The sequence below is a fragment of the Pyrus communis genome, chromosome 4 (genome assembly GCF_041283825.1).
Source record: "Pyrus communis isolate YQ-2024b chromosome 4, ASM4128382v1, whole genome shotgun sequence".
NCBI classification, from domain to species: Eukaryota; Viridiplantae; Streptophyta; class Magnoliopsida; order Rosales; family Rosaceae; genus Pyrus; species Pyrus communis.
In genome coordinates, this window is record NC_142568.1 from 13,489,927 (window position 1) to 13,515,043 (window position 25,117).

At 36.9% G+C, this 25,117-nt stretch overlaps 1 protein-coding gene across 1 annotated transcript; it reads left to right on the forward strand.

The window, feature by feature from the left end:
- Positions 1-22,889: 22,889 nt before the first annotated feature.
- Positions 22,890-24,840, forward strand: LOC137721675 (29 kDa ribonucleoprotein A, chloroplastic). Its single transcript, XM_068460700.2, has 5 exons — positions 22,890-23,416; positions 23,534-23,635; positions 24,034-24,345; positions 24,430-24,494; positions 24,592-24,840. Exons 1-4 carry the CDS (start codon positions 23,063-23,065, stop codon positions 24,490-24,492), a joined length of 831 nt encoding a protein of 276 aa, XP_068316801.1. The 5' UTR covers positions 22,890-23,062; the 3' UTR covers positions 24,493-24,494; positions 24,592-24,840.
- Positions 24,841-25,117: the final 277 nt, after the last annotated feature.

Below are 25,117 nucleotides of genomic sequence, written 5' to 3' on the forward strand. Positions count from 1 at the left end.
AAGTAGGGCTATTGATTTAAATATGCCACTCATGGAAATGGTTGATGAGGTGTCTGCTCAGGTACTAGGAAGGTCCGGTGTCGAGAAGAATGTGGAGCAAGTATTTATATCTCAAGACTCAGACCCGTTTAATCTCCTACCCATCATTGAGGTTGTTTCAAAGGAAATGACGAAAAGGAATTAGGAGGATGATGGGGATGATTTGGCGGTATTGGAGGATGGTTTGGTTCGTGGGCATAAGATACAAAGGTCTATTGTGGACCATGTGGAGGTCACCTGCGAGGGGTCTCCGCGATCACCATGAAACTCATATACTGGAACTGTCAGGGTATTGGGGGGGACCTGACAGTTGCCGATCTTGTGGAACAGAATCAACTTCACTCTCCCGAGGTAGTGGCTTTATTAGAAACTAAGAATAATAGTAGGAGGTACCGTTACTTAAAGCGTAGGCTAGGCATGTCGTGTATGCATGCTATTAAGCCTAGGGGAATTGCTGGTGGTATGTGCTGCGAAGGATGTGGTATTGGTAAAATATGGTGACTTTTTTATTGAAGTTCTAATTGAGGATGGGGTGAGGCACCTTAGTTGGCACTTGGTGGTTGTGTATACGAGCACGGAAGAACGCAAAAAGGTACAACAAATTGAGGTGTTAATGACACAGTTAGCATGCTTTCCGGAGCCATGGTTGATAATGGGGGATTTTAACGACTTGCTATTAGAATCAGAGAAGGTTGGGGGGAATGGAAGGACTACTTCGAGCATGCGAGTTTTTTGTTCTTTTGTGGCTCAAGCGAGGTTATTAGATTTAGGTTTTCAAGGGTACCCGTATACATAGCGGAATAGACGAGAGGATGGTTGCATTCAGGAAAGATTGGATCGTGCGCTGGCCAATCATGATTGGATTCAAGGGTACCCGTAAGCTGTTGTGAAATATATGGTGTTAAAGGGATCGGATCATGCCATGCTAGTTTTATTTACAAAGGTGGACCAACCCAGGCATGCAAAACGCTTTATGTATGATTCACAGTGGAATATGGATCCAAAATGTGGTGAGGTTGTACGTGTATGCTGGGAGGATGCTCACGGCGGAACCCATGCACTTAATATCTTACATAATCTTTGAAGGGTTAGGAATGGTTTAATGACGTGGCGGAAAAAAGAGGGGCAGAATGACCAAAAGATCTATCGCTTAAAGGAAGTTCTTAGTGAGGCGTATCAGCAACCAATGTTTGATGGTCTTTGGATTCGAGGTTTGGAAGAGGAATTGTCACGGGCAATTAAAAAGGAAGAGATTTATTAGTGTACGAAGTCTCGAGTGCAATGGTTACGAGAAGGGGATAAAACACTTGGTTTTTTCATGCTCAAACTTTGAAAAGGAGAAGGCGGAATACCATTCGGGGACTAGAAGAAGAGGATGGGACATGGTGTATGGATATGAACCGAATCCATGGTATTGCCATTGAGTACTTTACATCTCTATTCACCACGGATAACCCAACGAATTTTTTAGAGATCCTACAATGTGTGCCGACTAAGGTAGGTGAAAAGGACAATACCTTATTGATTGCCCCAGTGACCGATATGGAGATTGAAACGACTATTTATCAAATGCACCCAACAAAATCACCAGGTCCGGACGGGTTCAATGCGGGTTTTTATCATCACCATTAAGAGACGGTTGGGGGAGTTGTTATTGGTATGGTAAAATCCTTTTTTAGCTCAGGAAAAATGTTAAAAGACTTGAATCATACTAATATTATGCTTATTCCTAAAGTGGCTCACCCTACGAAGATGTCCCATTTCCGACCGATTTCTCTTTGTAATGTGGTGTATAAATTAATTTCTAAAGTTCTAACGAATAGACTGAAAAGAGTTCTCCCTAAAGTCATTAGTCCAAATCAATTAGCATTTGTGGCAGGAAGGCAAATTTCTGATAATATCTTAGTAGTGCATGAACTTCTACATTCTATGTAACATGAGAATGAGGAAGGTCTTGATTTTATGGCAATGAAATTGGATATGGCAAAAGCTTACGATCGGGTTGAATGGTCATTTTTGGATGCTATGTTGCATAGGTTGGGTTTTGAAGATATGTTCTGCCATTGGGTGATGGAGTGTGCTCAAACTGTCTCTTATAGTATGGTTGTGAATGGAGAGACAACGAGTTTTATAAAGCCGTCAAGGGGAATTCGACAAGGCGATCCATTATCACCATTTCTCTTCCTTATATGTGCTGAAGGCTTTTCATCTTTACTCCATAATGAAGAAAGGTTGGGACGTATTTGAGGTATGTCAGTAAATGCTTCTGCCAAGCCTCTATTACATGTGTTTTTTACAAATGACTCAATTTTATTTTGCCAAGCTACGGAGATTGAGCTGTACAATGTTAAACTGTTGCTTCAACGGTATGCGGAGGGATCTAGACAATTCATCAATCTAGAGAAAAGTTTGGTACACTTTAGTGTGGGATGTTCGAAAGGGCTGAAAGCTCATCTGTCGCAGATATTGGGGATTAGGCACCAAGAAGGGTTTGGGAAGTATTTGGGTATTCAAGCTGACTTTGGAGCTTTGAAGAAAAAGGTGTTTGAAGAAGTACGGAATAAACTGGACGAAAGAATCAATGGTTGGGCAGAACAGTTTTTGTTGATAGCTGGTAAGAAGGTGCTTATTAAGAGTGTTGCAGCGGCTTTACCAATTTATACCATGTCATGTTTCCAGTTGCCTATTCAATTGGCAAAGGAAATTGAACAAATTATAGCAAGATTCTGGTGGTGGGATTAGAAGACAAAAAAGGGTGTTCATTGGCTTGCTTGGAAAAAAAGTGGTGCATAGGAAGACTGATGGAGGTCTTGGCTTTAAGGAAATTATTGATTTTAATCTAGCAATGTTGGCTAAGGTGAGATGGCACTTGCTTTGTAATCTGGAGTTGCTTTTGGCTAAAATTCTTAAGGCTAAGTATTATCCTAATTCGTCATTCCTTGAAGCACCAGTGGAATGAGGAACTTCATAGGGGTGGAAATGAATTCTTCAAGGGGGAAAGTATTGAAGTCTGGTATACAATGGCGGATTGGCAATGGAAGAAGTATTCATGTAATTGAGGATCCTTGGTTGCCCACACCGAGAACATTCTAACCTATTTCAAGACATCTGGAGATGCCTATGTTGGTTGGTGATCTGGTGGCCAGTGGCGGTACATGGAAAGGTGAGGTCATCCCGAGGTGTTTTAATGCCGATGAAGCACAAATTATTTTGAGCATGCCGTTGAGTCAATTTGGATGTCCTAATCGTATCATGTGGCATTATACTCGAAATGGGGTCTATTTGGTGAAATCAGGATATTTGGTAGCCTAGGAGATGAACAAGAATGGAGAACTTGGACGGAAAGGGGTTGGGCAATCTAGTAAGAGTGATAATGTGGACTCGATATGGAGGGAGATTTGGAGTTTGAAGGTTCCTCCTAAGCTCCGCCATTTTATATGGACAGGATGTTAGAATATACTTGTTGTCCGTACTAACCTGTAATGGAGAGGGATTCATCTGAATACGTGCTGCCCATTTTGTGATTGTGAGGAGGAAACATAGGTACATATTTTCTTCAAATGTTCCTTTGCTCGTGTCTTTTGGTTTGGGTCCCCGATCCAATTAGATGTGAACACGATGGTGGGAAATGATTTTATGCAATGTTGGAATTGGTTGTGTACGAAATATGGTAAGATGGAGGAGGCTTATGTGCTTATGTGTTGGGTGGTGTGTGGTTTATGGAGAATATGGAAATGTCGTAATAGTGTGGTGTTTGAGAAGACAGTGGTAAAACCCAACATGGCAATACGTTTACTCCGACAACAATGGGAGGAGATTGTGGGATGTGATGAGGATATGCAGCCATGTAATAGTTCTGGGCATCTTGGGCGAGGGATGATTGTGAATGGGTGGGTAAAGCCACCGTTTGGGACATTAAAAATTAATTGTGATGGAGTATGGTGTAATCGTACTAGAGTGGGAGGATATGGGTGGGTAGTGAGAGATTTTGTGGGTATATTTAAAGGTGCGGGTGGTGTGGGGAAGGTTCTATGTGGTTCGAGCATCTTGGCAGAAGCAGAAGCTCTTAGGCTGGCGGTCATAGCTTCTGTGGAAAGGGGATTTCGCATTCTTCTTGCGGAAACTGATTCCAAGGTCCTTGTGGATATGCTTTTGGGTAAGCTGCAACCTGAGGCAACCATGGAAGCTATTTTGTGGGATATTAATTTTATTAAACAACAATTTTGTTCTATTGAGTTTATTTACACTCCGCGTGCCTATAATGAGACTGCGCATCTTATGTCACACGTGTGGGGGGTGTGCATTCTTGGGATGTGTTTGAGCCTGAGTGGTTGTTTAACACTCTAGCGTCTGATGTAAACATTTCAATTTCTATTTAATAATATCTACTCTTTGACAAAAAAAAAAAAAAAAAAAAACTCTAATTAAAACAGAACATAAATAAGAAATATGAGATAAAAATGTAATTTCATATAACCAGATTTTGCTATTTGTTTTCAAAGCCTCACCTAAATAAAATAAAAAAATTCACGCACTTAATGTGTGCCCATATGCTAGTCTTTATTAATCCAACAACTTAAAGTATCACCCCAAAGGTGGAAATAACATGCATTAATTTGTCGTTAAAGTTTCCCCTCTCTCTCTCTCTCTCACTAATTCTCTATCTTCACAGTATCACCCCAAAGGTGGAAATAACATGCATTAATTTGTCGTTAAAGTTTCCCCTCTCTCTCTGTCTCACTAATTCTCTCTCTTCACCTAGTCGCTGGCCATGCAATGCATCGAACTGAAATACCTGTCCCACAAGCCCTATCCCTTCAATATTATAATTTAATTATACCGTATCATTTCATTATTATAATTTAATTATAAAACTGAGAAACCAATATTATATCTAAAAAACTCAAATTAATGCTCATACCAATGAAACAAGAACGATCTGACTTGTTGATGATGAACATGTACATTGAACTTCAATCATCCAACTCCTTTGAAGTTAACTAGATTATACTTCTTAATTAATTATTTAATTCATTGTTCATAGGTTCAGATAACATTTAATTATTAATTAATTAATATTCCTGTTAAAATTCAGAGTTTGAAGCATTTGAAGGAGACCACCATGGCTCCAGGAATCTAGTTAAACCACTCTTTACCAGATTCAGATTTTTTGGGTTTTGTAGCAAAAAAATTTAATAAGTGAGTTTAATTAGGCAATGCCTTGTGATAATTCAGATTCTGGTTCATTGTATCTGCATAATTCCAGAATATGATCAATATGCAACTGTCTTAATTTCTTGATTAATTTTAGTCTTCAATTGGGTCATGAGTTTTCAAATAAACGTGCTTGATTTCATTCGTTAAAAATTTTCGAAAGTGTTATTCCTAGTTCATTTTCCCTAGCGATGAGTGTCCCCACAAACAACATAGGGAGTTCACTGTTACCTGACGAGTCTCACGTATAATATTATGTCATGTTGAGGCAAGAGCTTAGTAATATTTTCAATTAAACATATACTTTCATACAGGTGATATTGGGGAACAGAAAATATCAAACATAGATTTTTGGATGCATAAGTGAATTTTCTTAAGCAGTCGAGCTAAAGCTCCTTTTATATTGGAATGTATTTACATTTCTCTTCTTTTAATTTTAGGTTTTAGAAAGTACCATCGAACTACATATTGAGAAAAAACATAGAAAAACTAATAAAAATGACTTGAAAACTTTGAATTTTAACAATAAAAACAAAATAAATGGTAAAGTGAATAGTACCAGGATTGACTTTTTAGTGTAAAAATGTGATTTTTTGTTAAAGTGAACAGTATCATGGGCTTGTTCAAACTCCCAAAAAACTTTTAAGTTTGTAACTTGTATATGTTTATCTCTTTTATCACAAATAAGGTCATGTAATGTGAGAAATAAATTACAAGAGAGTACCTCATTGAAACTTTATGATACATTAATACATGAACCTATAACGGAAGAGACAAAGAGATGAATATATGCAATTCGTTTCAGATCACAACAATGCGTTGACCTACTAAAAAGTTCAATGCCGAGACTGGTGTCTCGGCGCGTACTATTTTACCGATCTATGCATGCAAAACTCAAAATGCATCAATGATCAAGATCAACCGCCAAATACACCATCATTTTAATTGAAATGGATTTCAACACCAATAAATCATCACTTGATTTATCATGTCAGCAACTTTGACAGCTTTAGGCTTTAGCCTTTAAGTAGGGACAAAGATTATCTTCTCTCTTTTTTTCCCTCTCTTTCCCTCTCCTCCTATTTGAACGCTCAGGATTCCATCTTGTGGAGAGAGAAGAAAAAAAAAACTGTGAGGGGAGAGGAGGGAGGCAAGGGAAAAAGAAGGGAGGGGAGAGAATCCCTATCCTTAGCAACTCCAGCCCAATCCAATCCCCTAGGCTATAGGTCATCAAACTCCCTTCCATCTCCCCTCCCCAAAAAAACCTCCAATCCATTGGGCTCTAGGGGAGCCCGACTTCTCCCCCAAGCTCGAATTGATAGGCCTAGCACCTGAGCTATGTGACATCAGTCATGATGAATAATTTTATTGCACTAGAAGAATGGAAAACATGCCCCAATGGGTGCGCGTCTTTGACAAGAAATGAGCGTCTGAGGCATGCGTGCAGGCACACTAATGGCTCTGGGATAGGGCAATGACGTGGCACAATTTAAACCGTTTGATTTGCCGATCAACGGTCCAAAATTTTCAGCTTAAAAAAAATAAGAAATGTTACCGTTGGCTACCTGTCACAATTTGGGTTGTTGGGTTTCAATTTGTTTTGTAAACCAATAATCAAGATTAATTAAGTTAATAAAAAAATAATTAAAAATACAAAAAAATAATAATTTTTTTCTATAAATATCTAGCCATGCTCTTTCACCTTACATAATCATAGCATGTGGTGCTACAGAGTTTGCTAAAATTCTCCTCGAAAATTTGTCCACAAACTTTTGTATAATGACATGTGGCGTGATAAAAATGGTAATTAAAAATAAAATTATCTTTTATTATTTTATAAAAAAAAAGTAAATATGAATTGTTTAGGCTATTTAGTTTAAAGGTGAAAGTGCAGTTGGTCTTACTATTCATTAAAGAGAATTACTGTTTACTAAAGACGAGAATTGAATTGCCCATAGCAAAGAAGGATTTTAGGGGTGAAATTGCTCTAAGGCCTGGTTTGGTACTGAGGTGATTCTGAAAAAAGCTGGTATAAAAAAAAGTTGGGGAGCTGTTTTTGTGTTTGGTAAACATTCAGCTTTAGCTTTTTTTCACAGTTTTGAGTGAAAAAAAACCAAAAACAAGAAGCTGCAAAACCCAGCTTTAAAAAACTGGCTTTTTTTTACATCCGTTTTACATAAAAGTTTACTAAACACTATAATACAGCTTTTTTTTCTTTCAAAAGCACTTTTACAAAAATGTTTACCAAACACTCTGCTGCTTTATTTCACAGCCGTTTATTCTCACAGTATAGCAGAAACAATTTTTTTTTCAAAGCACAGCAATACCAAACCAACCCTAAGTAACGCGGAAATCCACGACCTCCGTTGCAGTATATTACCTTCCTTTTCTGGACAAACTTCCTTAAGTAGAAGGAGGGAGGGCATTTCTTTCACCATCTCCAGTCACGTTCCTAACTCCTAAGTGGCTGGCAATTACTTTGCTTAACTACCGAACACGTGGACCGTGGACCAATATTGTTCCTTAATTGCTTACAGTTAAGCCGTAATTATAAAGTAAAAGCCTCTACTTTTTCTGACACGTGGACTTAAAACCAGACTCTATTTTGGCAGTTTCTGCATCCATTTCTTTCTTTCTCTTTCTTTTTCCATCACTCATCCAGATATTGTATTGACAATGAATTTCAGGATTTTAATTTTGGGGTTTTTTGATATGGGTCCAAAGTAATTAAAAATGGACCTATTTCAAAAGTCAAAAGTCACTAAAAATTGGATTTATTTTAAAAGGTGGCTTATAAAATTGGACCTATTTCAAATTTTCCCTTTAATTTTCAACTTTCTATAGAAAAAAAATGAGAATTTTGAGTTTTTATTCTATTTTATTGAATTTATGAATTCCGATCAGTCTTTTATTGGAATTTTTCAAATTTATCACAAATTTGAGAATTTCAATGCTTTTAATCTTTAACTTTTTTTCTTTTCCTTTTAACTAATTTTTGGTCTTTTTATTTGTTTCCTCACCAGTGTGTAATCATTAATCCGTGACATTTTGTTTTCCATGAATGCTGTGTCTGATCTGGGAGTGTCGATGTTCTGGGAGTGTCAATTAAACATCATTGTTCATGCATAATATATGTGTCCAATTTTGTTTTGGTCTACATTTGTCCACTTGCATTATTGCTTCCCATGAAATTATTCGATCTTCATTTTACTTTCTTGCTAAGTATGGCTAAAATGTGACACGATATTTAACAAAATGTTTAAAAATAGCTAAAACGGAATAAGAATTCAAAAGCAACTATAGAAAGTGGTGTACGGGCTTCGACTTACCTTGGAAGATTTCTGAATTTTCCACTACGTTTGTCAATTTTGATGTGCTTTTTGTATGATTATTATGCTTTTTGTATAATTTTATATCCGCCCACTAGGAAATAAGTTGTTTGTTTTTTGTATTTGAGTTTCTATTTCTCGATTGGAAAATGCACACACCATTGTTTTTTCTTCTTTGGCCCATCCAGGCAAAGAAAAGAATAACATATGATCACATGATTTAAATTAATATAATTCTATGACCATTGCTGATCATGGAGGTAATTAAATAATTTAAATCTCCTTTAAACCTTATTGCGCACGATCCAATTATTAGACCACTTAATGAAATTGATACATCTCTCTGATTCATCTTTTGCATGAGATTCCCCCATGGGTGTAACATCCTGACCATTTACGCGCGCACCCGAATTACACCGTCGTGTTGTGCAATGTCATAAAAGTAAAAGTAAAATTTGTAGTGCAATGTCATAAAAGTAAGAGTAAAATTTGTTTACGTGCAATCACCATTAAACCCATTCTCATGAAATTTTTCATTTTTGATTCTCAGTTGGCAGATATCCTAATATTTGCAGCGCAAAGGATAATTTTGAGGCCTCTGGTGCCATCATTACCATCTTTTGCAAATATAGTAGCGACTTTGATAAAGGACGACTTTAAACCAACAAAATTCTCCGTTTTATGAGGGTGAGGGAGACGTTTATCGTACGCAGTCTTACCTTTACTTTGTAAAAATGCTATTTTCACGATTCGAATCTCAAAAAAACAATTTTTCCGTTTCGTCATAACTCGCCTTCCATAGTGACTTTGATAGGTAAGGTAAATTAACAAAAAAATTTAGGGAGGGGAACAAAGTTGGCTTTAACACTCCATGTCGGTAGCATGCACCTACGGTGGCAGATTATGTTAATTGCAGCCACATGTGGATTTTGGACTCAAAATTCAGGGAGGGGATGTGATGGCATTCCCTGGTTTGTGCCAATTCATCCTGGTCTCTCTCTCTCTCTCTCTCTCTCTCTCTCTCTCTCTCTCTCTCTCTCTCTCTCTCTCTCTCTCTCTCTCTCTCTCTCTCCCCCAACTAATCACCATTTGAATTGTTTAACTTATCATTAAGCTTGTTTATGTTGACTTTTTTAGTGAAGGAAAAACAGCCAACATGATTGTAATCTTAAAATACTGTTTAAACTAAAGTACACGTTTCAAACTAGTATGAGTTCTTGGGCAATTTCTACAAGAATTGAAGCAAAAGCATGGACCTTTAATTTTTTTTTTTATAGGAAATAAAGTAAACAAAGCATGAACCTAATTATACACAAATATACTCTTTTCTATTTTCAGTTGATTTCCTTAGTGTGGTCATGTTCTCATATAGATTCCCTAGGACTCGAAGATATTTTTTTGCAATTTTTTTTAACTATTATTAAAAGAAGAGAGAGAGTTCGAAAGTATTACAATAATTTAGCAAAGATGGGAGTTTTGAACACGAGACGCATAGGTAGAAAGAAACTAACACTCTCTCCACTAGGATATTAGACCACATGCAACTTCAAGATGACGTTAGCTAGTCATAATCTTCTAATGCTTGAATAGGTTTGACTAACACATAAGATTTAATATTTTTAATACTTAATTAGTGTGGTTTCTTGACAATTGTTCATGCTGATGAGAAACAACTCAAGCTACATTAAAAAAAAAAAAAAATCACCTATCAACTGTTAACGTCCAGTGTAAGAACAAATGTGTCAAGAGTTTTTTTTTTTTTTTTTTTTTTTTCTTCCTTTCAAAAAAATACTTTTAATTGCTTTTTATTATAAAATGGTGTTTCGAGAAGCTTATTTGTGAAGACACCGATGTTTAAACCTTATCATGAAAGATGATTCCGGGTGGGATAGTCAGCTGAGGGCATACTTGTGAGAGAGACACTTTGATGAATTATTTTCTTTTTGTTATCAAACAGTTTTTTGATAATTAATATATTGAAAGATGCATAAGTTTCAATAGACTTAAATTCTGGCATCAAACAAAAAGGATTCCAAAACCAAAAATGAGTCCAAGTTGGCCAATCTAATAACCACCATATCGACGGATCTATTAAGTTATATTGACAGGTGGCATGATCTCAACTGTACAAGTGTCAAAATCTTGTGAGTCTAGTTAGTTAGGAGGTTGCTTAATCATTAAGTTTCCTACAAACTATATATAGTTGTTGAGCTATCCCTTTGTAACTAATTCATTCAGTTAAGTAATACAATTGATCTCTTTCTTCGACTTCTCTGTCTAAAACATTTCTCTCTCTAAAACTCCATGGCTTCTCTGTTAAGCTTTCGTATTGTTGTTATCATGGTATTGTGAGCTCAGGTTTTTCTCGATCCTGGAGCCTTGGTGTTGAATTTGGTATTTTTCTGTCGCACCAAAAGGATTTCATATTGGAAATGAGCTCGATTTCTTACAACTATGGCGATCTATTGCTTTTTTTTTTTTACTTCAAGAAGAATCAGGTTCTGGTTTGTTTACTTTTCGACATGTTGATTGTAATCTGTTTGATTAGGTTATAGATCTGAATTCTGTTAAAACATTGAGACATGAAGGTGAAAATTTTCTATTCAAGAATTGTGATAGTTGTTCTGGCACGAAGTTATGTTCTTGTTGAAGTCTGATTGAGCATATTGATGTGTTATAATTTTGAGCACGAAGCTCTACTCATGTTGATTTTTGGTTAATTGATGAAGTTTGAGCACAAAGCTTATTACAATCTGTGAAATTCCTAAAATTGATAAATCTAGGGCACGAAGCTATGTCATTTTTATTCAACAATTGAACGAATTTGTTACCACAAAGCTGTTTGAAGGTTTTTTTTTGTGAGCACAAAGCTCTATATCAGTGAACTTTGTTGATTATGTTGGTTGATATGGCATCTACACCACTAAAGATTGAGGGTTTACTTGGCATGCTTACTATTTGGTTACAAGATATTAATTTTGGCAAATGGTCATTTCAATTTCGATATGTGTTAGAAGGCTACAATCTATTTGATTGGCTATAATCTATTTGAGTACTTTGACGGTACGAATGTGTGTCCTCCTAAGTATGTGTTAACTTTGGAGCATGGGATTACAAAGGAAATTATTGATGCTTGTTGTGCGTGGACCAAAATTGATAAAGCTTTGATTAGTCTCTTGATTGCTACTTTGGGAGATGAAGTTATTAAGTATATTATTGGGAGTAAGTGTGACATCCCACATCGCCCAGGGGAGTGATCCTTATATGTATATTCTCATCCCTACCTAGTACGAGGCCTTTTGGGAGCTCACTAGCTTCGAGTTCCGTAGGAACTCCGAAGTTAAGCGAGAAGGGGGCTAGAGCAATCCCATGATGGGTGACCCACTGGGAAGTTGCTCGTGAGTTCCCAAAAACAAAACCCTGTGGGCGTGGTCGGAGCCCAAAGCGGACAATATCGTGCTACGGTGGTGGAGCGGGCCCGGGAAATGATCCGTCCCGGGCCGGGATGTGACAGATCCGCCCCGGGCCGGGATGTGACAGTAAGAAAGATCATGAAGCTTGGACAAATTTATGTGATCGATATGCAATTGTCTCTCGTGCTCGGATCAATCATCTGAAGACCGAGTTGCATACAATCAAGAAGGGAGCAAACACTATCGAGAAGTATCTTCTTAAGCTCAAACATTTGAAGGATCCATTACTTGCTACAAGAGAAACTATCTCTGATAATAATCTCATTGTTGTTACACTAGCGGGTCTACCTGCTAAATACAACATGATCGCACAGTGATTGTCGCAAGAGAGTCTCCTATCACTCTAAAGGAATTTCATGCACAACTGCTTAGTGTTGAGAAGACTGTTGAAGACTCACAGAGTTCTACTTAGGGATGGGCAAATACCCATTGGTTATGGGTAACCACGGTTACCCGCCCATTTAAATTAAACGGTTACGGTTATAGGTAACCGTTTAGATAAATAAACGGTTATGGGTATAACCGCGGTTATAAATGGGTAACCGTTTACCCATTTATTTTATATATGTAAAATTAACACAAACTATATTCTCGATCGAATAATACTTAGCACCCAATAAATTAGCAAGGAATTTCATCGGTCCTTCTCTCAATAACACTGCTATAGGAATATGATTCTTATCAATAAGGAATTCGCCAAATTAATTTAAATTCCTTGCGGGTAACCGTGAAATTGACAAAAATGCTTTGAAAAAAATGTCTTCTAAACAATTTTTGTAACCCAATAATTCCTAGCAAATATTATATTTACCTTCATTGGTAATAGTTAAAAATATCGTTTGTAAACTATTATTTCAATTATTGGAAATGTAAAAGGACTTAAAAAATTAAAATACGGAAATGTATGATGAATGTACCTATAACGGTGTTTAATTGTTAAAAAAAAAATTATGACAATTTTTTTTTTAAAATTTTCAAGTTGTTAAAAAACATGTAGACGGGTGAAAAAGGGGTAATGGTAAAAAAAGAAAAGAAAAAAGATAAACGGGTTAAAAAGGGTAAATAGGTAAACGGGTATTAAACGGTTACGGTTAAATGGATATGTGGTTATGGGTATGGTTAACCGTTTATAAATGGTTATGGGTATGCGTATAACTGTTTAGGCAATTACCCAACGGGTAAACGGTTATGCGGGTATGAGCATAAATGGTTATGGGTAAATAGCCGCGGTTACCCGCCCGCCATAACTGTTGCCCATCCTTAGTTCTACTCCATGTTTGATGTTTGACTTGTATTGTCAGGGAGAATTTTCCAATGCAGGGGCAATAGACAATTTTATCAAGGAGTGTCTTCGAATATTGGAGTAAATGGACAGTTTTATCAAGGGGAGTCTTCTAATCAAAATGGTGTGCAATTTAATGGTGGTACTGGATTTAAAGGTCAATTTTAGATGTCTAATAGCAATAATTTCAATCAAAGCAATGGCAACAATGGAGGGGGGAAATAATTAGTCCAATTCTAACAGGAATTCTGGAGGTTTTAATGGTGGTTTCGATGGTCCTAGGTACAATTCTAGACTAAGGTTTAACGGAGGAAACAAAAAAAGTAGAGGTTTTTCGGGATCTACTGGAATTTCATTCCAATAGAGGTTCATCTTAGACTAATTGGAATGGGAATTCAAGGCAAAAATCTACCATCATACTAGAATGCTAGATTTTTAGTAAAAGAGGTCATACAACCCCAAACTGTTATTACAACAATGAACAACCATATGCAACTACTTATAATATTCCTTAGTGTCAAATTTGTGGTAAAAGATGCCACACTGCATTGAATTGCTTCCACAGTAACAACTATGCTTTTCAAGGTGCAAATCCACCTCCATCTATCACTACTATGATTGCCAACTCTTCTTCTGATTTCAGTACACACCAAGCTTGGATAATGGACACTGGTGCAACCCACCACATGATAGGAGATATGACTGACTTGAGTATGATTACATCATTTGAGAGAGGTCAAAATATTATAGTGGGGAATGGAGAGTGTCTTCCAATGAAAAATACTGGTTAACCTCTATTAAAACTTTATCTAAACATCTACATCTCCTTACTATTTTACATGTGCCACATCTAGCTGCTAGTTTATTATTTGTCTATATACTTTGTAGAAATAATAATTGCTCTGTAATCCTTAATGAATTTGGTTTCTGGGTGCGAGACAAGGCAACAAAGACCATTCTAATGAGAGGAATGAGTAAAGGGGGTTTGTATCACATTCCAAAGTCACCGTTTTTCAACTACAATAAGTTGTTAGAGTATTCACCTAAAGATTTTCTAGGGAAGGTTATGAAAACTTCTTTATGGCATCAAAGACTAGGACACCCTAGTATTGAAATTCTACGTAGTATGTTGTCTCATTCCAAAGTTTCATATACATTAGATGTTAACAAACATGTGTGTAACTATTGTCTAAGTGGGAAAATGTCTAGGCAATTGTCTACTTCCAGTACACATGTATCAGTAAAACCATTTGAAAGGATAAGTTATGATGTTTGGGGATCATCACCAGTTGTCTTTGTTGAAGGATATAAATACTATGTGAGTTTCATTGATAATTTCTCAAAGTTTACTTGGATAATTCCCTTGGCTTATAAGTCTGAAGTGTTCTCTATGTGTTGAACAGTTTTATGCCTTTATTAAGAACCATTTTCAAGCCAATGAGAAATTTTTTCAGTCTGATGGTGGTGGTGAATACAAGACTTTGATGTTTAAGAAGTTTTTAGACTTAAATGAGATTATTCACTTGGTTTCTTGTCCATATACCCCTCAGCAAAATGAAATTGCTGAGAGGAAACATAGGCATATTATAGAAACCTCAAAACCTTCCTTTCAGCTACACAATTACCTCATAACTTTTGGTTTCATGCTTGTTCTTATGCTATTTTTCTGATAAATAGGATGCCCTACAAAACCTTAGGCATGCAGTCTACATTTTTTTTTTTTTAATAATTTTTGGTGTTCATCTAGAGTTGAGCTCTATGAAAGTCTTTGGTACTGCTGTCTATCCTTACTTTAGACCCTATGCCTCAAATAAATAAGAACCAAGAACTTATCAATGTGTATTTTTTGGGTATGCTTTAGGGTATAAAGGTGTAATCTACTATCATCAGTTTAAGAAAAGGAGATTCATGTCTCGACATGTTATCCATGATGAAACAATGTTTCCCTTTCATGTTACTTCCAATACATCATCTTTACAACAGTCATCTTATTCATCCGAGAACCATCCAGTGATTGTGCATTTTGTGTTGCCTTACTCATCTACTTCTAGGGCTCTATCTTGTACTAATACCAGTACTTCATGAGTGAGTGGGAATAATACAGATTTGAATGCACAAGTTTCAGACATATAGTTATCAAGTGAGTCAATGTCATCACATAATCATGCTTTTAATAAGTTATCTTCATGGCATTCAAGTTGTGTAGTTCAAGATTATGGAATTAGTGCTTCAACACAAACCTCACAACAACAAACTCTTCATCTCTCAACTTCGTCGGATTCTTTATTGCCTGTCCACAATCCAAACCAACCTAAGGTAATTTTAAACCTTGACTCTTCTGATGCCTTTTGTCACATCCTGACCCAGGCCCTCACCATATCCTGGGCTTGACTCCACCGTAGCACGATATTGTCCGCTTTGGGCCTCAACTACGCCCTCAGGGTCTTGTTTCTAGGAACTCACAAGTAACTTCCTAGTGGGTCACCCATCTTGGGATTGTTCTCGTGCGCTACTCGCTTGACTTCGAAGTTCCAATGGAACCTGAAGCCAGTGAGCTCCCAAAAGGCCTCATACTATGTAGAGATGGGAATATACATATAAGACTTACAGGATCCACTCTCCTGAGCGATGTGGGATGTTACAATCCTCCCCCCTTAGGGCCCGACGTCTTCGTCGGCACACATCCGGCCAGGGATTGTCTCTGATACCAAATTGTCACATCTTGGCCCAGGTCCCCACTACATCCCAGGCTTAACTCCACCGTAGCACGATATTGTCCGCTTTGGGCCCCTACCACACTCTCACGGTTTTGTTTCTAGGAATTCACAAGCAACTTCCTAGTGGGTCACCCATCTTGGGATTGCTCTCACGCACTACTCGCTTTACTTCGGAGTTCCAATGGAACCCGAAGCCAGTGAGCTCCCAAAAGGCCTCGTACTAGGTAGAGATGAGAATATACATATAAGGCTTACATGATCTACTCCCTTGGATGATGTGGGATGTTACACCTCTCCTATCTCTGGTGATCATAATTCACAGCTTGTTATTTCTATGCATCCCATGCAAACTAGACTTAAGTCTGGTGTGATTTCTCGAAAAGATTATAGTTCATTTGTTGCTTCTATATCTACTCCTATTGCTAGTGATTCTCCGCTATATGATGATGTTATTTTCTAGGGATACACTGTTGTGCTTACTATTATTGATTCTTGTGAGCCAAATTTTTTAAATAAGTTGTTCAACATTTTCATTGGAGGGATGTTATGAGTGAAGAATATGCTGCCCTTCAAAAGTAAAGCACTTGGGAGTTGGTACCTCCATCTACTAATAGAAACATTATAGGTAGCAAGTGGGTTTACAAAATTAAGAATGATCAAAATGGTAAGATTTCTTGAAATAAAGCACATTTGATTGCTCAAGGTTATAGTCAAGAGCACGATTTAGACTATGATGACCCTTTTAGCCCTGTTGTAAGAATAACACAGTTTGAGTTATTCTTGCTCTTGCTGTAGCACACAAGTGGTCATTTAAGCAGTTGGATGTTAAAAACACCTTTCTACATGGTGATTTACAAGAAGAGGTGTTTATGAAACCAACCTCAGGGCTTTCAAGATTCTAGTAATCCTGATTATGGTTGTAAGCTTGTTAAATCACTCTATGGACTTAAACAAGATCCTCAAGCATGGAACCCTATATTTACCACTTATTTGCCTAACTTGAGATTTGTAATGTCTGAATCGAATACCAATTTATTTTTTAAGACACAGGATCATGATGTTGTTATTCTGTTGCTCTATGTTGATGATATAATCTTCACCGGTTCAAATTCTGATTTGGTTCAACATGTTATTGCTAATTTAGGCACTGTATTTGATATGAAAGATATGGGATTGCTTACTTACTTCTTGGAGTTTCAGATTACCTATAAACCAAATGAGGATTTGTTTATTTCATAGTTTAAGTATGTGAAGAATCTTATCAAGAAAGCTTCCATGGAATCATGCAAATCTTGTCCAACACTTTGTAAGCCTCACACTTAGCTTCTTAAAGATGAGGGAGAAACCTATATCTGATCCAACATAATTTTGTAGCATGGTTGGTGCATTGTAGTACCTTACATTCACTAAGCTTGATGTCGCGTTTGCTGTCAACTATGCTTGCCAGTTCATGGCACGTCCTACTGATTCACATTTTGCTATGGTAAAGAGAATAATGAGATATCTCCAAGGTACAATTGAGTATGGCTTGACTTATTCAACTTCCGGAACTATGGATTTGATTGCATATAGTGATGCAGATTGGGCATTAGACATTAATACTCGAAAAGTCCACTATTGGCTATGTTGTTTTCTTGGGATCTAATCCAGTGTCATGGTAGTCTAAGAAGCAAAGTAGCGTTTCTCATAGTTCTATTGAAGTTGAGTACAAAGCTTTGGCTAATACTGCAGCAGATGTTGCTTAGATTTGGTTTATCTTGAAAGACTTACAAGTGGTGATTCCTTCTCCTCCAATTTTACATTGTGATAATATATCCACTTTGGCTTTATGCTCCAATCCAGTATTCCATACGAGGATCAAGCATTTGGATAAGGATTTTCACTTTGTCCGTGAAAGAGCACAAAAGGGTGACTTAAAGGTTGCCTACATCTCGAAGCATGATCAGTTTTGTTGATGTATTAACCAAGGGTCATGGTCCTTCCTTCTTACAACATTGTTCCAATCTCAAATTGGGATTTCCTAGTTAAGATTGAGGGGGTATTATGTTATATAGACAGGTGGCATAATCTCAACTGTACAAGTGTCATAATCTTGTGAGTCTAGTTAGTTAGGAGGTTGCTTAATCATTAAGTTTCCTACAAACTATATATAGTTTTTGAGCTATCCCTTTGTAACTAATTTATCTAGTTAAGTAATACAATTGATCTCTTTCTTTGACTTCTCTCTCTAAAACTTCATGGCTTCTTTGTTAAGCTTTCATAGTGTTGTTATCAAGATCCTTTGATGTGACAAGCACTAGAACACAAATAGAACTCCAAAGCTAAACAAACTTCAACCCTGGCAACTAGGAATTCAATCACTTCAAAATCTACTTCATGAGAGACTTTATGCACAAAATCACCAATTAAACCGGTAAGGTAACACTCTTTGCATACAAGCAATGCCGAATCCGAAGAGAAATTTCAAAAGAAACAAATAATGACCAATACAATAAACTCTACGCACAAAACCACCGTCGAAACTATCAGTTGCATCAAAATAAATGCATCAATGCCACCATAAGACTTGAACAACAGACACAAGCCCAAAAGAGTAAATTCAACACGAACAAAAGCCGCATTATAAACTAAAAAACCCACACCACAAAAATCATCCTATCTCTTGCCAAACTCGCACTACCAAACATGTTTACTATAAGTGGGATTGAAAAATGACAAAATAAATAAGTGATAGAGAACTCAAATCTTAGCTAGCTTAGATAAAGACTTAGTCACTATAAGGGGGACTATTATCCACTACAATAAATTAGAAAAGTGAAAAGAGGGAGCGGAGGGGAGGAGGAAAAGCAAAATTGCTTCTCCTTCTTCCCCCTACGACGACATTTGCTTTGGGTTTTCTCTGGAGGCTAGGATTTTTTTTTTTACCATATGCATATTCTATTTTCAATAATTTCATATTGTTTTTATATGATTATGTATGTGCGCTAAGCAGGAATTTATAAGAAGACAAGTTCCTAGCCTTTATTTATGATTTGTTCAGACAGACCGACATGTTACACTAGACTCGATATTCACTCAAGAGCACTGAAGCATATAATTTCAATTTTATTTATGATCTAGTTAACAACATAACATGTTTACTATCTGACAACTCTTATAAAAGATGTGTTGATGTTCATTTCACAGATTGGACACATGATTTTTTAGGAATGCGAAGTGTTCCACTAAAGGTGATTACCCCGTATAAGACGAAAGAATTAACACTTGATTTGGTGAAGAACAAAAACCCTTACCTGTATTAAAAAAAAAAAAAAGAAAAAAAAAATTAGGCCAACTCATAGTGGAGTTGACATACAGTCCTTTAATAGGAAAATGGAAACTACAGAGGACCTTTGAAACGGATCTATGGAATTAAGAGCCGAAACGGATCTATGGAATTTTCATGTTTTTGGTCGCTTGAAGCAGTTGATTTGCCTTTGGGTAAAGTCCAACGAGCTGAAGATGTTTATGGCAAGAATCATAGTAAACCGAACCTTTATACTTTGGTCAGCTTTGGAGCAGAAACTAAGATAACCAAGGTAAGCATATTAATTAGCACTCCTAAGCACCTCATATATCTCGTTTTCGCAGAAAATTGTTATGTATACCAGTTAAAGGGAAATGTTCTTTGCAGGGCTTTACTACAGTGGCAAACAACAATAATGTTTATACACTTTGGTGTAAGTTTGATCACTATTGATCCTCGTTTGTCAAAAAACAAAAACAAAGAAAAGCTCGCTGAAGGAGAAGATCCACAATGAAGTAAAGAGTAGGAGAAGATTTGGTTTTCGTCGATAGGTTAGTTCTTTTACCATATTCTCTTAATCATTTTAGGTTTATTATTTATTGAACTAAAACCATCTAATTTCTACTATTTATTTAGTGATGTGGTATACAATGGCACATTAGAGGGAAGTACAATTTGATAAACTCAAAAAATGGAGTAATTTCATAACACTATGTTTGTATGAAGAAATTTAAGATTACTAAAGAATTTTAAAATGACAGAAATTGAAATGACGGAATTTATTTTCTAGAATTTGTGATTTTTTTTGTTTGGTTAACCTAAAAGAACAATGGAGAATACGGAATTTATTATTTTTAAACTCTCAATTATAGAAATTGGGGAATAACACCTATCTACATGAAATTTAAACTTGGGAATTGGAGGTCCCAAATTCCAAGCTTTTTTCCACGGGAAAATTTTAAATTTCTATATTTATGAATCCAAACAAGGGAATTGGTGCATGTCAATTTAAAAATTCTGACTGTTATTTAAATTCCAAGTTTATTTCCCTCATCTAATTGTAGTAGTAGAAGAGTTTTACTAGCAATTGTTTCCATTAATTGACTGAAAGTGTATGATTGATATCAATCAACCTAAGATGTGTAGATACAAGCAAAATCCATATTTTGTTTGTCGTGACTAGATTTTAAAACCACCTTGTTGTATAAGACGAAATCATTCATTATATGATTAGATGCCGTATAGTGATATGAATGAAACTATATGTTTTTATTTACCAAATTGATTTTTCTTTTATTAGCTTGCTTTTGATCTAGAGGTTCTTCTATTTAATTTCTTTTTATAGAGCGATAACATATATGTATATGAGTTAAATAGTTAGTTGTTAGGAGGTGAGGAGAATCGATGAGAATTGAACCTGCACCAAGGACATGATTGTTTTCCGCCACTATAGTAAAGTTTCATCTGCACTCTTTCTCTTGTTTTTGTAGATGTTTGTTGGGGGCGACTCGTAGTAGGGCTTCTTTGCCAACAATTGCAAAATCGTCGACGTTTGTTGGTGCGGTCTTTTTCTCAAGGAGCCTCTACGATAATTCTTGAGCATGCAATGTTTTAATCCTCATGACTAGGGTTTAGGCTAAGTGTCTTCCATAATTGAAGAATCGTATTGTATGTGTTAGTAGTTGTAAGGTTGTGATGTTCTTTCGACATGTATAGTATCTTAAGTATTCTAAGAGAAACGTTTAACATGTCTGTTATATGTACGTTTTCTTATCATTTTTGATGAAATTTCTTTTGCTAAAAAGAAAAGCAGTAAAATATTGATTTGAAAATACTTACATAAAGACTTATAGATTGCTCAATTAATACAACATAAAAAAGAAAATTCGACAAACTTAAATTCAGTTTCTATAATTAATACTTGGACAATTGGCTAAAATTTGTATGGTAACGTTTTACAAAATGATTTTTGGAAAAGTATATTAGAATACGAAAAATTTATAACGTTTTGCAAGTAGTTTGTAGCTCAGTTGATTAAGAGCATTTGTTTGCCCTCTCAGTAGTTTAGATGAATTTAATATAGATTGTCCTATCGTTTGTAAAAAAAGGTATTTTAAAATATATATTAGAAATGAAAAGAGTAATTTTTTTTTTTTGCATTTTAATGATTTGAGAATGCGTATGATAGTTTAGTATGAGAAGAATCATTTAAGAAGAAAATGTCGGAAATGTGCCAGATACCATCATTTAAATGAAAAAAATAAAATAAAATTCATGTTTGCTAATGTTTTTCCTTCTTTTGTTAAAAACGAACGGCTAGGAAGCAAATAAATATATAAAAACTCATATGGGGTTTAGGGATAGTCATGCTCTTGGCGGAGATTGTGGTGGGGATGGTAGTTGTAGCAAGATTGGTGCCAGTGGCAGTAGTGGTAGTGGCAGTAGTGGTTGGGGTGGCCTGGCAATGCTGTGGTGGCAATGGAGGGCACTAGTGGTGTAAGTGATGGTAGGAGTGGCGACAACCATGATGTAATGGTGGTGAAAGGTATTTGTAATAATAATGGTTTGGTGAGAGTAACATAAACGGTGGATGTGGTGGTGGCAGAGATGGTGGCGGCGGCGGTGCTGAAGAGGTGCTACTAACTATACCAAACTAACAAACTTCAAAATATAGAGTTTAGCTTTATATATAACTGACCCAAATTGTTGGGACCAATTCTTTGTTTTTTTTTTTTTTTTTTTGATAATATGAAAATTATTTCTTTATATTCTAACTTTTTTTTTGAACAAGCGTTATTATCCACCGGAGAGATAATAGACTTAGCCTCACAATAGGCTAGCAATAATGTGATTCAAATTCGTCTTTAACGAAAATTGAACCTAAGACCTTTTACTTACAAGTAAAATACCACTAAACCATAGTACTAAGTGGTTATTATATTTTAACTTTTAAGTAAACATGAATTTAGGTTTTGAGTTCAGCTTGGGTAACCAACGGAGCACATCTACACAGAAAATGGATTGAATCCATCTTGGACTTCAAACATGGTCTCCACACTTCCAACTAGTTCCAAGTCAACAGTGCCAATGAGGGGTTTTAAAGCTTATATTTTAAGCTTTATTGAATGGATTGAAGATGGTCTTACGGGGGAGAAAATAATCGGTGAGAATTGAACCCGCACAAGGGACATAATTGTTTTCCACTATTATGGTAAAGCGTCGTCTGCACTCTTCCTATTATTTTTGTATTTTAAAAGAAGCAATAAAAGTAATGTAAAAAAAAAAAAAACAAAAAAAAAAATCCCTGCGGCAAAAAAAGGCAAGAGAAAAAACCCTAGCCGTCGACATGTGCCCTTAGCGTTTTAAATTTGAGCTTGGGTAACCAACAGAGCCCATCTATGCAGAAAATGGATTGAGCCCAGCCCATCTTGGACTTTCAAATGAGGTCTCCACACTTCCAACTAGTTCCAAGTCCACAGTGCTAATTGGCAAGGCAATAGAAATATCTTATGCCCTCTTTTATCCTCATCTCTGCCCTCCCCATCTAATATCTCACATCTCCCTCAACAGCTGGCAACTACTATCTGAAATCAACGGCCATGATCTAGCACCAAGTGGGCAAAGTGGGCAATGGTCATAACACACCAGCTTCTCTAAGATCCTCTTTCTTCTTTGCAACCTTATCTGTAAAGAGGCAAAACCAGAAGCAGAGCAAAACCACCATGACTGCCTCCACAGCTGCCCTCGCTCTTCCTTCTCTCTCCCCCAAAACCCTAGCCCTCTATACCCCCAAAGCCGCCTCAATCCCGCTCTACTCCGCCCTAGCGCTCGGCTGTAAACCCATTTCAATTTCGGCCTCGTTTCTCAACTCCGGGAAGGGGTTTCAAAGCGTTTCGTCTCGGTTCGTCCGAAACGTCGCCGTCTCGTCCGAGTTCGAGCAGGATGAGGAGGTTCTCAGCGACGACGGAGAGGCCTCCCCTGAACCCAAGCTCTTCGTGGGTAACCTTCCCTTCAGCGTCGATAGCGCTCAGCTCGCTGGAATCTTCGAAAGCGCTGGAAATGTCGAGATGGTCGAGGTAGTTCCTTGTTTTCACTCGAAATTTAGTAACTTTTACATGAAATTTTGGTGAAAAGTGAAATGGGTGGGTGCTGGTTTTGTGTTTTGTGGGTTAAATATGGAGGTTTTCTTGCAGGTGATATATGACAAGACGACCGGAAGAAGCAGAGGATTTGGGTTTGTGACTATGTCCAGTGTTCAAGAAGCTGAATCTGCTGCTCGCCAGCTAAATGGCTATGTAAGTCTTCATATTTAAGTCTGACCATTTGCAGATATATTCTTATATATGCGAAAGTGTGAAATTTTGTGAATTTGTATGTTATCCGTAGTTGTATTAATTAACATTCATCGATTGTTCCGAGTCTGGAAGTCATTTGAGTACCTGTTTATTTTTTATAACTATGAGCAAGAGTTTCATGACATTATCGTGAAAACTATGTCGTTGATTGATGTTTGAAATTTGGTCAAAATTATTTCATTCTGAAATGGTTGTTTTGGAGCTTGATGTGGATTTTTTGGTGTAGTGATTGGTTGAGTTTCGTAATGGTTTTACTGAGTATTGCCGTCATTCGGTTGTATTTCATCCATGAGAACTGTCTGTATTGTATCTAAGCAAGACTTAATGGCATTTGGCAGGAACTTGACGGCAGGGCATTGAGGGTAAACTATGGACCTCCTCCCCCTCGGACTGAGGATTCCTCTTTCAGAGGTGCCAGAGGTCCCAGAGGTGGTGGTGGTGGTTATGACTCTAACAACCGCCTTTACGTGGGCAACCTTGCATGGGGTGTTGACAATTTGGCTCTTGAGAACTTGTTTAGTGAGCAAGGAAAGGTTTTGGAAGCCAAGGTAGTTTTTGACAGGGACAGTGGCAGATCGAGGGGTTTCGGTTTTGTAACTTATGATACTGCTGATGAAATGAACAGTGCCATTGAATCATTGGATGGAGTTGTACGTATATCATTACCTCTTCTTAACAATATTGTTTCCATTTACGTGTACAATATTGTGTTTTATAAATTTTGTTTTCCGCAGGACTTGAATGGAAGATCTATCCGAGTGTCTGCAGCAGAACCTAGGCCAAGGCGTCAGTTTTAAATGTAAACTTCGCAGAGTCATTGGCCAACAGAATACTTGATGGGTTTCTTTTCTTTCCGTTTGCATTTAGGATCTAATATCTGCTGATACTTGTTTCAGATTTTTAGGATTGTAGCTGTGCCCCCATTGCTTTATCAAGAACGACAAGATCATGCTGCCTTGCGCCACGGTTGGCTTCGTGAGCGGTAGTGGTGGTTTTACATCTGCCTGTAGATGGACAAGAGCGGAGAAGAATGTTTTGAGAGTTGTAAGATTTATATTCCGAGTGGCTTGGCCCAGTTAAAGAACTGATTGTGATCAACTTATTTTGACAGTTCATAGATTTGGTACATCAAAATCATTACTGCATATGCTGCCTCCTCTCTTATGTCATTGAACGATAACATGATTGTTTTGACAGGAAATATAGAAAACCATTCTGCCACACCTTCAATATCTCTTGAATATGGTAGGTTATCCGTCCTAATATAATCTTAGACACCAAACGAGCCCTAGTGGACGTTGTGAGTAGATTAAATTTCATTGTTGATGGGTTTAACATCTAGCAGAGCTGCTTAGTCGTATAGTTTTGGCCTATCAATGGTTGCCATGTGCTCAGAAAAGTAAACAACTCGTCCAATCAGTG

Excerpts from the sequence above, each read along its gene's own strand:
- LOC137721675 (XM_068460700.2), top strand. The coding sequence starts at position 23,063 with ATGACTGCCTCCACAGCTGCCCTCGCTCTTCCTTCTCTCTCCCCCAAA. Across the intron at positions 23,636-24,033 it reads CTCGCCAGCTAAATGGCTAT|GAACTTGACGGCAGGGCATT; the intron begins GTAAGTCTTCAT and ends GGCATTTGGCAG. Across the intron at positions 24,346-24,429 it reads TTGAATCATTGGATGGAGTT|GACTTGAATGGAAGATCTAT; the intron begins GTACGTATATCA and ends TGTTTTCCGCAG.